This window comes from Trachypithecus francoisi, unplaced genomic scaffold (assembly GCF_009764315.1).
Source record: "Trachypithecus francoisi isolate TF-2019V2 unplaced genomic scaffold, Tfra_2.0 Lachesis_group5, whole genome shotgun sequence".
NCBI classification, from domain to species: Eukaryota; Metazoa; Chordata; class Mammalia; order Primates; family Cercopithecidae; genus Trachypithecus; species Trachypithecus francoisi.
The window spans coordinates 77,284,124-77,298,267 of record NW_022681470.1 but is presented as its reverse complement, the minus strand read 5'-3'; the positions used below and the strand labels follow the sequence as shown (position 1 = coordinate 77,298,267).

Sequence of the window (14,144 nt, the reverse complement as noted above, 5' to 3'; positions counted from 1 at the left end):
TACATCTAGTTCTAGATCCTTGAGGAATCGCCATACTGTTTTCCATAATGGTTGAACTAGTTTACAATCCCACCAACAGTGTAAAAGTGTTCCTATTTCTCCACATCCTCTCCAACACCTGTTGTTTCCTGACTTCTTAATGATTGCCATTCTAACTGCTGTGAGATGGTATCTCATTGTGGTTTTGATTTGCATTTCTCTGATGGCAAGTGATGATGAGCATTTTTTCATGTGTCTGTTGGCTGTATGGATGTCTTCTTTTGAGAAATGTCTGTTCATATCCTTTCCCCACTTTTTGATGGGGTTGTTTGTTTTTTTCTTGTATATTTGTTTGAGTTCTTTGTAGATTCTGGATATTAGCCCTTTGTCAGATGAGTAGGTTGCAAAAATTTTTTCCCATTCTGTAGGTTGCCTGTTCACTCTGATGGTAGTTTCTTTAGCTGTGCAAAAGCTCTTTAGTTTAATTAGATCCCATGTGTCAATTTTTGCTTTTGCTGCCGTTGCTTTTGGTGTTTTAGACATGAAGTCCTTGCCCATGCCTATGTCCTGAATGGTACTACCTAGATTTTCTTCTAGGGTTTTTATGGTATTAGGTCTAACATTTAAGTCTCTAATCCATCTTGAATTAATTTTCGTATAAGGGGTAAGGAAAGGATCCAGTTTCAGCTTTCTACTTATGGCTAGCCAATTTTCCCAGCACCATTTATTAAATAGGGAATCCTTTCCCCATTTCTTGTTTTTGTCAGGTTTGTCAAAGATCAGATGGCTGTAGATGTGTGGTATTATTTCTGAGGACTCTGTTCTGTTCCATTGGTCTATATCTCTGTTGTGGTACCAGTACCATGCTGTTTTGGTTACTGTAGCCTTGTAGTATAGTTTGAAGTCAGGTAGCGTGACGCCTCCAGCTTTGTCCTTTTGACTTAGGATTGTCTTGGCAATGCGGGCTCTTTTTTGGTTCCATATGAACTTTAAAGCCGTTTTTTCCAATTCTGTGAAGAAAGTCATTGGTAGCTTGATGGGGATGGCATTGAATCTATAAATCACCTTGGGCAGTATGGCCATTTTCACGATATTGATTCTTCCTATCCATGAGCATGGTATGTTCTTCCATTTGTTTGTGTCCTCTTTGATTTCACTGAGCAGTGGTTTGTAGTTCTCCTTGAAGAGGTCCTTGACATCCCTTGTAAGCTAGATTCCTAGGTATTTTATTCTCTTTGAAGCAATTGTGAATGGAAGTTCATTCCTGATTTGGCTCTCTGCTTGTCTGTTACTGGTGTATAAGAATGCTTGTGATTTTTGCACATTAATTTTGTATCCTGAGACTTTGCTGAAGTTGCTTATCAGCTTAAGGAGATTTTGGGCTGAGACAATGGGGTTTTCTAAATATACAATCATGTCATCTGCAAACAGGGACAATTTGACTTCTTCTTTTCCTAACTGGATACCCTTGATTTCTTTCTCTTGCCTGATTGCCCTAGCCAGAACTTCCAACACTATGTTGAATAGGAGTGGTGAGAGAGGGCATCCCTGTCTTGTACCAGTTTTCAAAGGGAATTTTTCCAGTTTTTGCCCATTCAGTATGATATTAGCTGTGGGTTTGTCATAAATAGCTCTTATTATTTTGAGGTACATTCCATCAATACCAAATTATTGAGCGTTTTTAGCATAAAGGGCTGTTGAATTTTGTCAAAAGCCTTTTCTGCATCTATTGAGATAATTATGTGGTTCTTGTCTTTGGTTCTGTTTATATGCTGGATTACGTTTATTGATTTGCGAATGTTGAACCAGCCTTGCATCCCAGGGATGAAGCCCACTTGATCATGGTGGATAAGCTTTTTGATGTGCTGCTGAATCCGGTTTGCCAGTATTTTATTGAGGATTTTTGCAGCGATGTTCATAAGGGATATTGGTCTAAAATTCTCTTTTTTTGTTGTGTCTCTGCCAGGCTTTGGTATCAGGATGATGTTGGCCTCATAAAAAGAGTTAGGGAGGATTCCCTCTTTTTCTATTGATTGAAATAGTTTCAGAAGGAATGGTACCAGCTCCTCCTTGTACCTCTGGTAGAATTCAGCTGTGAATCCATCTGGTCCTGGACTTTTTTTGGTGGGTAGGCTATTGTTGCCTCAATTTCAGAGCCTGCTATTGGTCTATTCAGGGATTCGACTTCTTCCTGGTTTAGTCTTGGGAGAGTGTAAGTGTCCAGGAAATTATCCATTTCTTCTAGATTTTCTAGTTGATTTGCGTAGAGGCATTTATAGTATTCTCTGATGGTTGTTTGTATTTCTGTGGGGTCGGTGGTGATATCCCCTTTATCATTTTTTATTGCGTCTATTTGATTCCTCTCTCTTTTCTTCTTTATTAGTCTAGCTAGCGGTCTGTCAATTTTGTTGATCTTTTCAAAAAACCAACTCCTGGATTCATCGATTTTTTGGAGGGTTTTTTGTGTCTCTATCTCCTTCAGTTCTGCTCTGATCTTAGTTATTTCTTGCCTTCTGCTAGCTTTTGAATGTGTTTGCTCTTGCCTCTCTAGTTCTTTTAATTGTGATGTTAGAGTGTCAATTTTAGATCTCTCCTGCTTTCTCTTGTGGGCATTTAGTGCTATAAATTTCCCTCTACACACTGCTTTAAATGTGTCCCAGAGATTCTGGTATGTTGTATCTTTGTTCTCATTGGTTTCAAAGAACATCTTTATTTCTGCTTTCATTTCGTTATGTACCCAGTAGTCATTCAGGAGCAGGTTGTTCAGTTTCCATGTAGTTGAGCGGTTTTGATTGAGTTTCTTAGTCCTGAGTTCTAGTTTGATTGCACTGTGGTCTGAGAGACAGTTTGTTATAATTTCTGTTCTTGTACATTTGCTGAGGAGTGCTTTATTTCCAATTATGTGGTCAATTTTGGAATAAGTGCGATGTGGTGCTGAGAAGAATGTATATTCTGTTGATTTGGGGTGGAGAGTTCTATAGATGTCTATTAGGTCCGCTTGGTGCAGAGATGAGTTCAATTCCTGGATATCCTTGTTAACTTTCTGTCTCGTTGATCTGTCTAATGTTGACAGTGGAGTGTTGAAGTCTCCCATTATTATTGTATGGGAGTCTAAGTCTCTTTGTAGGTCTCTAAGGATTTGCTTTATGAATCTGGGTGCTCCTGTATTGGGTGCATATATATTTAGGAGAGTTAGCTCTTCCTGTTGAATTGATCCCTTTACCATTATGTAATGGCCTTCTTTGTCTCTTTTGATCTTTGATGGTTTAAAGTCTGTTTTATCAGAGACTAGGATTGCAACCCCTGCTTTTTTTTGTTCTCCATTTGCTTGGTAGATCTTCCTGCATCCCTTTATTTTGAGCCTATGTATGTCTCTGCACGTGAGATGGGTCTCCTGAATACAGCAGACTGATGGGTCTTGACTCTTGATCCAGTTTGCCAGTCTGTGTCTTTTAATTGGAGCATTTAGTCCATTGACATTTAAGGTTAATATGTTATGTGTGAACTTGATCCTGTCATTATGATATTAACTGGTTATTTTGCTCGTTAGTTGATGCAGTTTCTTCCTAGCCTCGATGGTCTTTACATTTTGGCATGTTTTTGCAATGGCTGGTACCGGTTGTTCCTTTCCATGTTTAGGGCTTCCTTCAGGGTCTCTTGTAAGGCAGGCCTGGTGGTGACAAAATCTCTAAGCATTTGCTTATCTGTAAAGGATTTTATTTCTCCTTCACTGATGAAGCTTAGTTTGGCTGGATATGAAATTCTCGGTTGAAAATTCTTTTCTTTAAGAACGTTGAATATTGGCCCCCACTCTCTTCTGGCTTGTAGAGTTTCTGCCGAGAGGTCTGCTGTTATTCTGATGGGCTTCCCTTTGTGGGTAACCCGACCTTTCTCTCTGGCTGCCCTTAAGATTTTCTCCTTCATTTCAACTTTGGTGAATCTGGCAATTATGTGTCTTGGAGTTGCTCTTCTGGAGGAGTATCTTTGTGGCGTTCTCTGTATTTCCTGAATTTGAATGTTGGCCTGCCCTACTAGGTTGGGGAAGTTCTCCTGGATGATATCCTGAAGAGTGTTTTCCAACTTGGTTCCATTTTCCCCCTCACTTTCAGGCACCCCAATCAGACGTAGATTTGGTCTTTTTACATAATCCCATACTTCTTGCAGGCTTTGTTCATTTCTTTTTCTTCTTTTTTCTTTTGGTTTCTCTTCTCGCTTCATTTCATTCATTTGATCCTCAATCGCTGATACTCTTTCTTCCAGTTGATCGAGTCGGTTACTGAAGCTTGTGCATTTGTCACGTATTTCTCGTGTCATGGTTTTCATCTCTGTCATTTCGTTTATGATCTTCTCTGCATTAATTAGTCTAGCTGTCAATTCTTCCACTTTTTTTCAAGATTTTTAGTTTATTTGCGCTGGGTACGTAATTCCTCCTTTAGCTCTGAGAGGTTTGATGGACTGAAGCCTTCTCTCATCTCGTCAAAGTCATTCTCTGACCAGCTTTGATCCGTTGCTGGCGATGGGCTGCGCTCCTTTGCAGGGGGAGATGCACCCTTATTTTTTGAATTTCCAGCTTTTCTGCCCTGCTTCTTCCCCATCTTTGTGGTTTTATCTGTCTCTGGACTTTGATGATGGTGACGTACTGATGGGGTTTTGGTATAGGTGTCCTTCCTGTTTGATAGTTTTCCGTCTGACAGTCAGAAGGACTGTCTGTTGGTCTGTTGGAGATTGCTTGAGGTCCACTCCAGACCCTGTTTGCCTGGGTATCAGCAGCAGAGGTTGCCGAAGATAGAATATTGCTGAACAGCGAGTGTACCTGTCTGATTCTTTCTTTGGAAGTTTCCTCTCAGGGGTGACGCCACCCTGTGAGGTGTGGGGTGTCAGACTGCCCCTAGTGGGGGATGTCTCCCAGCTAGGCTACTCAGGGGTCAGGGACCCACCTGAGCAGGCAGTCTGTCCGTTCTCAGATCTCAACCTCCGCGTTAGGAGATCCACGGCTCTCCCCAAAGCTGTCAGACAGAGTCGTTCGCGTCTGCACCGCCCCCGCTCTTTCCCCTAATGGACTGCAGCTGTGCGCTGTCCGCAGAGGTAGAGTCTACAGAGACAGGCAGGCTTCCTTGAGCTGCTGTGAGCTCCACCCAGTTCGAGCTTCCCAGCGGCTTTGTTTACCTACTTAAGCCTCAGCAATGGCGGGCGCCCCTCCCCCAGCCTCGCTGCTGCCTTGCGGATAGATCGCCGCAGACGGCTGTATTAGCAGTGAGGGAGGCTCCGTGGGCGTGGGACCCTCCCGGCCAGGTGTGGGATATATTCTCCTGGTGTGCCTGTTTCCTTAAAGCGCAGTATTGGGGTGGGAGTTACCCGATTTTCCAGGTGTTGTGTGTCTCAGTTCCCCTGGCTAGGAAAAGGGATTCCCTTCCCCCTTGCGCTTCCAGGTGAGGCGATGCCTCGCCCTGCTTCAGCTCACGCTGGTCAGGCTGCAGCAGCTGACCAGCACGGATTGTCCGGCACTCCCAGAGAGATGACCCCAGTACCTCAATTGAAAATGCAGAAATCACCGGTCTTCTGTGTCGCTCGCGCTGGGAGTTGGAGACTGGAGTTGTTCCTATTCGGCCATCTTGCTCCGCCCCCAAAGTAAAGTATTTATGTTAATGTGACCTTGATACAACTTTAGAGAAACAAAGTAATCAGAGTGGGCAGTATTACTTCTAAATTTCCACTCTGAGTTAAAAGCAAGGTTAATCTTTATTTCTAATATAAATTCATTTTTTCCTGCTGTTCATATGATTATAAATTTTATTAAGAATCATGTATTTCTTAAGATTTACCAAAATAGTGATATGTTATGGAGAAAGTTTCTCGGGTTAAATCGCCTATGTCTATTAATTCTTTAAATATGATTTTAATGTTCATACTGTTATATGCAGACACAAGTTTGTGGTTTGTATGTAAACTTTGAGTTAATACTATTACTTTCAAAAGGGGCATTTAATTCATATAAAGCATTGTAATACATGGTACCTTTCATCAGGAAAAAATCTAAGTGCTTAGGAGTTAACAATTTTCACCACTTCTTGCTGAGATTAGAAAAATCGTATTCATTTTCCACAGAACAATGCAAAGCAGCAGTTAAGGGAACACAGGAATGAAGCAAAGGTGAAAAAAATAGCTAGGGTTTTGGCTCCACTAGTAGGTAGAAAAGAGGTAGGCAACTTGTGGTACCCCAGGTGGCCATTGTGCATCCCATGTACCAGTTCATTTTCTGCCGTTCTGCTTCTCTTCATTACCTCTCTCTGTACCACTTCCCCTCTGGACACTGTTTATCCTTTCTTTTGCTTCTCTTGCTTATGCCTTAAAATTCGTTACCACAAATGGAAGTAGAAAAGTTGCTCAGCTGTGTTGGTGGTATTCAGGCTAAAGATTCAATTTTAAATAATAATCATCATCACCATAATAGCTAAAATTAAGAGTTTACTGTATGCTGCCAGGTTCAAGGGTTTCAAATATATCCTTTCATTGAATACTCACCACAGCCCTTTAAGGAAACTGTTATCTCCATTTTAAAGAGGAAACTGAGGCAATTAACTTTCCTGTGGTCACCCAGTTGGCAAATGGCAGAATTGGGATTCAAACTCAAATCCAAACCTTGCTACTATATTACTTTATATTGCCCTCCTGAGCCAGAGAAAAGACTTAGCAATTCAAACTTTATTATTGCTTCCAACATATACTGAAACTGGTAGACACTTAAAGGAAATAGCATGAAGAAACTCAGTCTATCTTTATACTAAAGCCAGTTTCTTAACCATTGAAGCTTAATTGATAGAAAATTTTCGCCTTTATTACCCTCCCAAAATTGGTGTGGAGGCTTTGAAAGAGAAAGACAGTGTAAGAGCCTGACAGTCAGGAGCACAGAAGAAGGCAAGCTGGTTGCATCATGGGATTGCGTTGACCACATCAAAACACTAGAGTCCTTGATCCCATCCTTTTTGCCTAAATGTTCATTTACAGAAGGAATATGACTTTGTAGGGCCCAAAATACTTGTGTCCACTGTTTTATTTCCTTTATTATTTTTCCAGAATAACTGGAGAGCTGCATTAATAAATAGGTTTCTTGGCCAGGCATGGTGGCTCATGCCTGTAATCCCAGCACTTTGGGAGGCCAAGGCAGGTGGATCACGAGGTCAGAAGTTCGAGACCAGCCTGACCACTATGGTGAAACCCCATCTCTACTAAAAAAGTACAAAAATTAGCCGGACATGGTGGCACGCACCTGTAATCCCAGCTACTCAGGAGGCTGAGGCTAGAGAATTGCTTGAAGCCAGGAGGCAGAGTTTGCAGTGAGCCAAGATCATGCCACTGAACTCCAGCCTGGGTGACACAGTGAGACTCTGTCTCAAAAAAATAAAAATAAAAATAAAGTAAATAGCTTCCTTAGACTCCAAACCTCTCCTGTAGTGCAAACTCAGATGGGAACAGAGGAAGCACATTAACATATACCGAGCACCCAGTGCTCGTTCTTTGGCTCCTTTGTTGCCTCATTTGCCATCAGACTCTTGTGGGATTGCCCTACCAATAGAGAGCTGTCTCACCCAGGACCACACCTCTTCCCAATGCAGTCCATTTCCAGTGACTGATTATTGTAGGAGTTTAAAAACCTGACATCTCATCCCAATTTGGGACTACTCTGAAAGGCTATTGTAGCTCCAGACTCCCTGCATAGGAACAGCTCCCCGTAGAGTCAGCTCTTGTTGTACCTGCATCACAGCTTATTTCATCCTTCTGCCCACACCCTCCTCCTCCTTCCACAGGTGTTGATACCAAGCACACTTCCTAACAAACATACCACCTGCCTCAGAGTCTGCTTCCCAGGGAACCCAACCTGCAACCTAAGTATATTTCAGAATAACAACACCCAGGTTACTGCTCTAGGACAAATAAGATGATGTGTGTGAAAACATTTTGACAGGTAAACTTAGGCAGTCTAATTTAGTGTTTAAGAATACCATCTTTGAAGACAGATGAGCCAATCTTTGGTTATGAACTTCTTAGAGCCTCTAGTCAGGTTACTTAATGATTCCACATTTCATTTTTCTCATCTTTAAATTAAGGATGAGAATACCTACTTTATGAGGTTACTTTGAGGATTGAAAGAGAGATAATACATGTAAAGCACTTAGAATGGTGCCTGGTACATGTTTAGTGTTCAGTACAATGTGTATTTCTCTATAATATATGCCTACTATATTAATATAATTATATTTTGATGACTTTGCATCAATCATTTTATGTATCAGTTTTACTTCCCATGCAATACAGATTTTTTTCTATATCGAGTAATAGTTATAACAATATGGTTGAAATTGAGTTCTGCAAAGGAAAATACAGATTCTAAGATTGCATTATCATTGTCATTTTGCTCCTACAATTGTCAGCAAAATGTTAACTCTGATCCCATTATCCACAGCTACTCTTCAATATTGTATTGGCCTATTCAGTTACCCTATCTCCATAGCAGCCAAATACATTGTCATAATTACCTATTCCTGTAGCAACATGATTTTTAATATTTCTTGGAAAATGAAAAGTAGTTATCAATACATGGTATTTCATTTCCTGGGGATCTTAGTACTTTATGAAAATGGCCATTTTCAAATACAACAAAGAGATCATTAGATAATTCAGAAAAACAGTAATCAGTTTATGATGTTTCAGTACATTATAAACCGAAATCAGTTTATTAAGATTCCAGGGAATAACCAAAAGTTCTTTGAAACTGTTAACCAGAAGAGTAATGATAATAATCAGCAGATTCTCTCAGGAAAAGTTCTTCATCAGTGATATTGTTCTTGTGCTTTATAATATTATCGTGTTTTTGTTTTTTTAATCACGATGCTAATATAACTGAATATTCCATATATGGACTAACGTTCTTCTCCAAATAATCACAAGTCTTGCTGTTTCACTCGTTTACACAGGCAGGACCAGATGCTGTGTTGGGGAGGACAATCTGGGGAGTTTTAGGTTTAGGTGCCTTTGGGTTTCAGCTGAAAGAAGTCCCTGCTGGGAAACACATTATCACAACTACTCGATCCCATAGCAACAAGTTGGTTACTGACTGTGTTACTGCTATGAACCCGGATGCTGTGCTGCAAGTCGGCGGAGCAGGAAATAAGGTATGAAAAAGGTCTGTCATCTGCTCTGAAATGCAAGTGAATCATTGAAATACTCAACTTTTAAAAACACGAAATGAGAGTTTAAAGAGATGGGAGTAAATAATATAATGTGTACATTTCTGCAGTATTTAAATTTTAAAAATAAATTTAAGAGTCAAAGGGTTTTTTTTTTTTTTTTTTTTTTTTGATTATCTGAGAGAATTCAATGTTAATGGAAATCATCAGGGTAAGACTCCATGCTTCTTGCCAAAGACCTTATTTTGCCAAGGACCCTCTTAGATTATCTCCTCTACCTTCTACAGACTCTAAGATCGGGCCCACCTGCCCGCTTCTTGTCTATTTCCCCCATTCTTTCATCCAGGTTTCCAACCTGCTGAGAGAATTATGAAATGGGACACAAATTGATCTACATCCCTAGCCCTGATCTCTTGTCATCTGATTGTCCCCTGGATATCATTATGATGACATCCCTCAGGTATCTCAAATTCAGCGTGTCCAGTTTGAGTTCATCCTCTTTCTACCCACCTCTGGATGCGTTTCTCTCCCTGTTTTACTATCCCACTAATGGCACCACCATTTTTCTAACTGATCCAGCCAAACACCTGAAAGTCATCTTAGACTCCTTCCTGCCTCACATCGTATCAATCTGGTCCTACTTATATATCTTCGGAATAGTTTTTGTTTGTTTGTTTGTTTGTTTTTTCGAGACTGAGTCTTGCTCTGTTGCCCAGGCTGGAGTGCAATGGTGTGATTTCAGCTCACTGCAACCTCTGCCTCCCGGGTTCAAGTGATTCTCCTGCCTCAGCTTCCTGAGTAGCTGGGATTACAGGCGCCTGCCACCATGCCTGGCTAATTTTTGTATTTTTAGTGGAGTCTGAGTTTTATAATAATAATTAATTTACACTATAACCAAAAAAAGTCAATTGACTAATGAAAGCTTGACAGCAAGTTACCATTTAGAGTCACGCAAGTTCTAGCAGTGATTTCAGTTGTGTATCAGTATTAGAGGAATTATTAGGATGACTCTATAAAAGTTTATATTTTGTGGCACTGCAAAGCTGTTCTTTGTGGGGAAAAATCTGCATCTGTAAAGAATCTCTGTTAACATAGCTAACTTTTTCTTTCAGACCCTCCAAATCCTAAAGAGATTAACTAAAATCTGATTTTTTTTTTTTTTTTTTTTTTTTTTTTTTGAGACAGAGTTTTACTCTTGTTGCCCAGGCTGGAGTGCAATGGCATGATCTCGGCTCACCACAGCCTCTGCCTCCCAGGCTCAAGTGATTCGCCCACCTCAGCCTCCCGAGTAACTGGGGTTACAGGGGCCTGCCACCACACCTGGCTAATTCTGTATTTTTTTTAGTAGAGACATGGTTTCTCTATGTTGGTCAGGCTGGTCTCGAACTCCCAACCTCAGGTGATCCGCCCACCTCGGCCTCCCAAAGTGCTGGGATTACAGGCGTGAGCCACTGCACCCGGCCTGAACATTCCCTTTCTATAGATCCTGGGTCTTTAGACAAACCCAACCAATTGCCAATCAGAAAATACTTAAATTCACCTATATCCTGGAAGCCTCCCTGCCCCCACCACTTTGAGTTGTTCCACCTTTCTGGACCAAATGAATGTATTTTTTAAATGTATTTGATTGATGTCTCATGCCTCTCTAAAATGAATACAACCAAGCTGCTCCCAACTGCCTTGGGCACATGTTCTCAAGACTTCCTGAGGGCTGTGTCACGGGCGATGGTCACTCATATTTAGCTTAGAATAAATCTCCTCAAATATTTAAAAAAAAAAAAAAGGTTTGTATTTTGGTAGTGAAATGGCAATACGTGTGATCCCAAGACTTATGAAAGTACTTGTTAGACTAGTCACATTGCACATCTGTTAGGATCTATTACAATTTATACATTATTGTACTGCTTGATACTTCTCTGTCCTTTATTTAATAATGGTCGGGTTTTTGTTTTTGTTTTTGTTTTTGGTTGGGGGGCTGTTTGTTTGTTTGAGACAGAGTCTTACTCTGTCATCCAGGCTGGAGTGAAGTGGTGCAGTCTTGGCTCACTACAACCTTCACCTCCCAGGTTCAAGCAATTCTCGTGCCTCAGCCTCCCAAGTAGCTAGGATTGCAGGCGTGCACCACCACACCCAGCTAACTTTTTGTATTTTTAGTAGAGATGGGTTTTGCTATGTTGGCCAGGCTGGTCTCAAACTCCTGGCTGCAAGTGATCCACCTGCTTAGCCTCCCAAAGTGCTGGGATTACAGGAGTGGGCCACCTTGTGCAGCCCTCTAATAAATGGTCAGTTTTTTAGATACTGAAAAAGACTTTAATTCTGCAGTAAATGTATATTGCTTTTACGCTAAAAAAGAAAAACAACGTGTTACTTTATGTAACTTGGAATGTGGAGACAGTTCAGATATCCTCTTTGTAGCTTTTTTGACCATTATTTTTTCTTCACATCACTATATTATTATGCATTTATTCTATGTATTTCTTCATAATACTGGTATAATTTAAACCTGCTAAAAGTTTTAAATTGAGTTTAACAGAGGAACTGATTAAATATCCTTGATAGAAATAAGCAGTTTTTCTTATCTGTACCTCAATCTTTTCATGACTTTCAATTATTCTTCCTATTATCAAAGGATAATTCTTATTTTTACCCTTACAGATTATTCAGCTGATTGAAGGCAAAGCCTCTGCTTATGTATTTGCAAGTCCTGGTTGTAAGAAGTGGGATACTTGTGCTCCAGAAGTTATTTTACATGCTGTGGGAGGTTAGTCTGTTTTATTTTGGGAAATTCATAGTTTTTCTACAATTATATCATGCTATGACATAATATTTCAGTAATATTATTTTACTTAGACTGTTATGATATAAAAGCTAGAAGGAAGCTTAGAGATGTTCCAGTCCAAACCCCTCATATGATCGATGGATGAGAGAGTAGATTTTCAGCAAGTTTTACTTTAGTTATAATCTCCTTTTTTAAGCTTTGATCTGCATACAGTTAATTTAGCCCTTATTTATAGCCTTTTTTTTTTTTTTTTTTTTGACACAAGGTCTCTGTTGTCCAGACTGCAATTCAGTGGCGCAGTCGTGGCTCACTGCAGCCTTGAACTCCTGGGCTTGTAGTAAACCAAGGTTGTAGTAACTAAGATCACACCACTGCCCTCCAGCCTGGGCAAGACTCTATCTCAAAAAAAAAAAAAAAAGAGAAGAAAAGAAAATGCTAAATAAAATTAACTTTAATCAGAGAAAAAATGATTTTATATCCTTTAGTTAGTTAAAATTGTTCTGTAGTCTTAAATTTCAAGTGAATTAAAACTTAACCTTTGTGGACACTCATTCTTTTATCCAGAATTTATTGGCTACTATTGGATAAGCAAGCAAAAGGTACTTAAAAATAACTAGAAAAACCACAATCCAATTAGCCACTAACTTGAGTGATTGATTAATTGATTGATGTTTTTCTATAGGCAAGTTAACTGATATCCATGGGAATGTTCTTCAATACCACAAGGATGTGAAGCATATGAACTCTGCAGGAGTCCTGGCCACACTGAGGAATTATGACTACTATGCAAGCCGAGTTCCAGAATCTATTAAAAATGCACTTGTTCCTTAAAGGAAAGTTTCATTTGGCTGGGCGCGGTGGCTCATGCCTGTAATCCCAGCACTTTGGGAGGCCAAGGCAGGCGGATCACTTGAGCTCAGGAGTTTGACACCAGCCTGGGCAATATCGTGAGACCTCATCTCTACAAAAATACAAATTAACTGGGCATCCTGTCATGCGCCTGTCATCCCAGCTACTTGAGAGGCTGAGGCAGGAGAATCTTTTCAGCCTGGGAGGCGGAGGTTGCAGTGAGCTGAGATCATGGCCACTGCACTCCAGCCTGAGTGACAGGAGTTAAGCCCTGTCTCAGAAAAAACAAACAAACAAACCGAAACACCCAAAAAGTACTGAAAGTTTCATTTACTTAGCTAGGAGAAAGACTTGGTTCTCAAAATAATACATTTTAAAACTAATTGGATAGAATTAGAGTTCCACCTTTATTCATTGTTGAGCAGTGATTTATATTTAGTTATTGTATTTAGGAATAGAAAATAGAATTAAATAATTTAACTTGGTTAATCAACCAGACCAATTTTGACATCTGGAGAACTTACAAACTCAACATGTTATATTTGTTTTCCTGTATTTAGGTGGAGAAATGAGAAGAAGCTTTAGTTTCAATTGACAATTCAGGTCAATGTTCAATCAACATGCCTATCTTTTAAACCAGATTTCTTTCTTTTTTTTTTTTTTTTTTTCTTGAGACGAAGTCTCACTCTGTAGTCTAGGCTGGAATATAATGTCATCATGATCTCAGCTCACTGCAAGCTCCGCCTCCCGGGTTCACCCCATCCTCCTGCCTCAGCCTCCCGAGTAGCTGGGACTGCAGGCACCTGCCACCACGCCTGGCTAATTTTTTGTATTTGTAGTAGAGATGGGGTTTCACCATGTTAGCCAGGATGGTCTCCATCTCCTGACCTCGTGATCCGTCCACCTCGGCCTCCCAAAGTGCTGTGATTTTAGGCGTGAGCCACCGCACCCAACCTAAACCAGATTTCTTTAGGGCACAATTGTTCCTGGAATCTCACTCTTGTTTTTCACAGTAATTTAAAAAATGTTTCTGCTCCAATTAAGAATACATATGATGTTATCATATATGCTGATGAAACAGATTTATGAGAAAAGTTTTTTAAATAAATTATTTAATCCTAGCTCTTTGTTATTCACCAACTTTTTAAAAAAGTGTTTGAAAATGATAAATTCTTGACTTTGGGGATTAGTTTATTCTTATGGCATCATTATAAGGCTTAATTGTGGAAAGCTAAGTACTTGCTTCTGTTCCTTCCAATGAGAGATTGTAACATAAACTATCAAAATTATTCTGCTAATATACCTAGATTTTTATTTTTAGGTCTCTACCCATTGCTTTTAATTAAATTTCT

At 40.0% G+C, this 14,144-nt stretch overlaps 1 protein-coding gene across 5 annotated transcripts in view; it reads left to right on the top strand.

Moving 5' to 3' along the window:
* BPNT1 (3'(2'), 5'-bisphosphate nucleotidase 1) overlaps nucleotides 1-13,913 on the top strand; it is a 35,968-nt gene extending 22,055 nt beyond the window's left edge. For all 5 annotated transcript variants that reach the window (XM_033196127.1, XM_033196124.1, XM_033196128.1 and 2 more), the window contains 3 exons: nucleotides 8,952-9,149; nucleotides 11,820-11,925; nucleotides 12,626-13,913. In XM_033196127.1, the coding sequence (XP_033052018.1) occupies nucleotides 8,952-9,149; nucleotides 11,820-11,925; nucleotides 12,626-12,774 (453 nt within the window). In that variant the 3' untranslated portion in view covers nucleotides 12,775-13,913. The remainder of the gene's footprint in view (nucleotides 1-8,951; nucleotides 9,150-11,819; nucleotides 11,926-12,625) is intronic.
* Nucleotides 13,914-14,144: the final 231 nt, after the last annotated feature.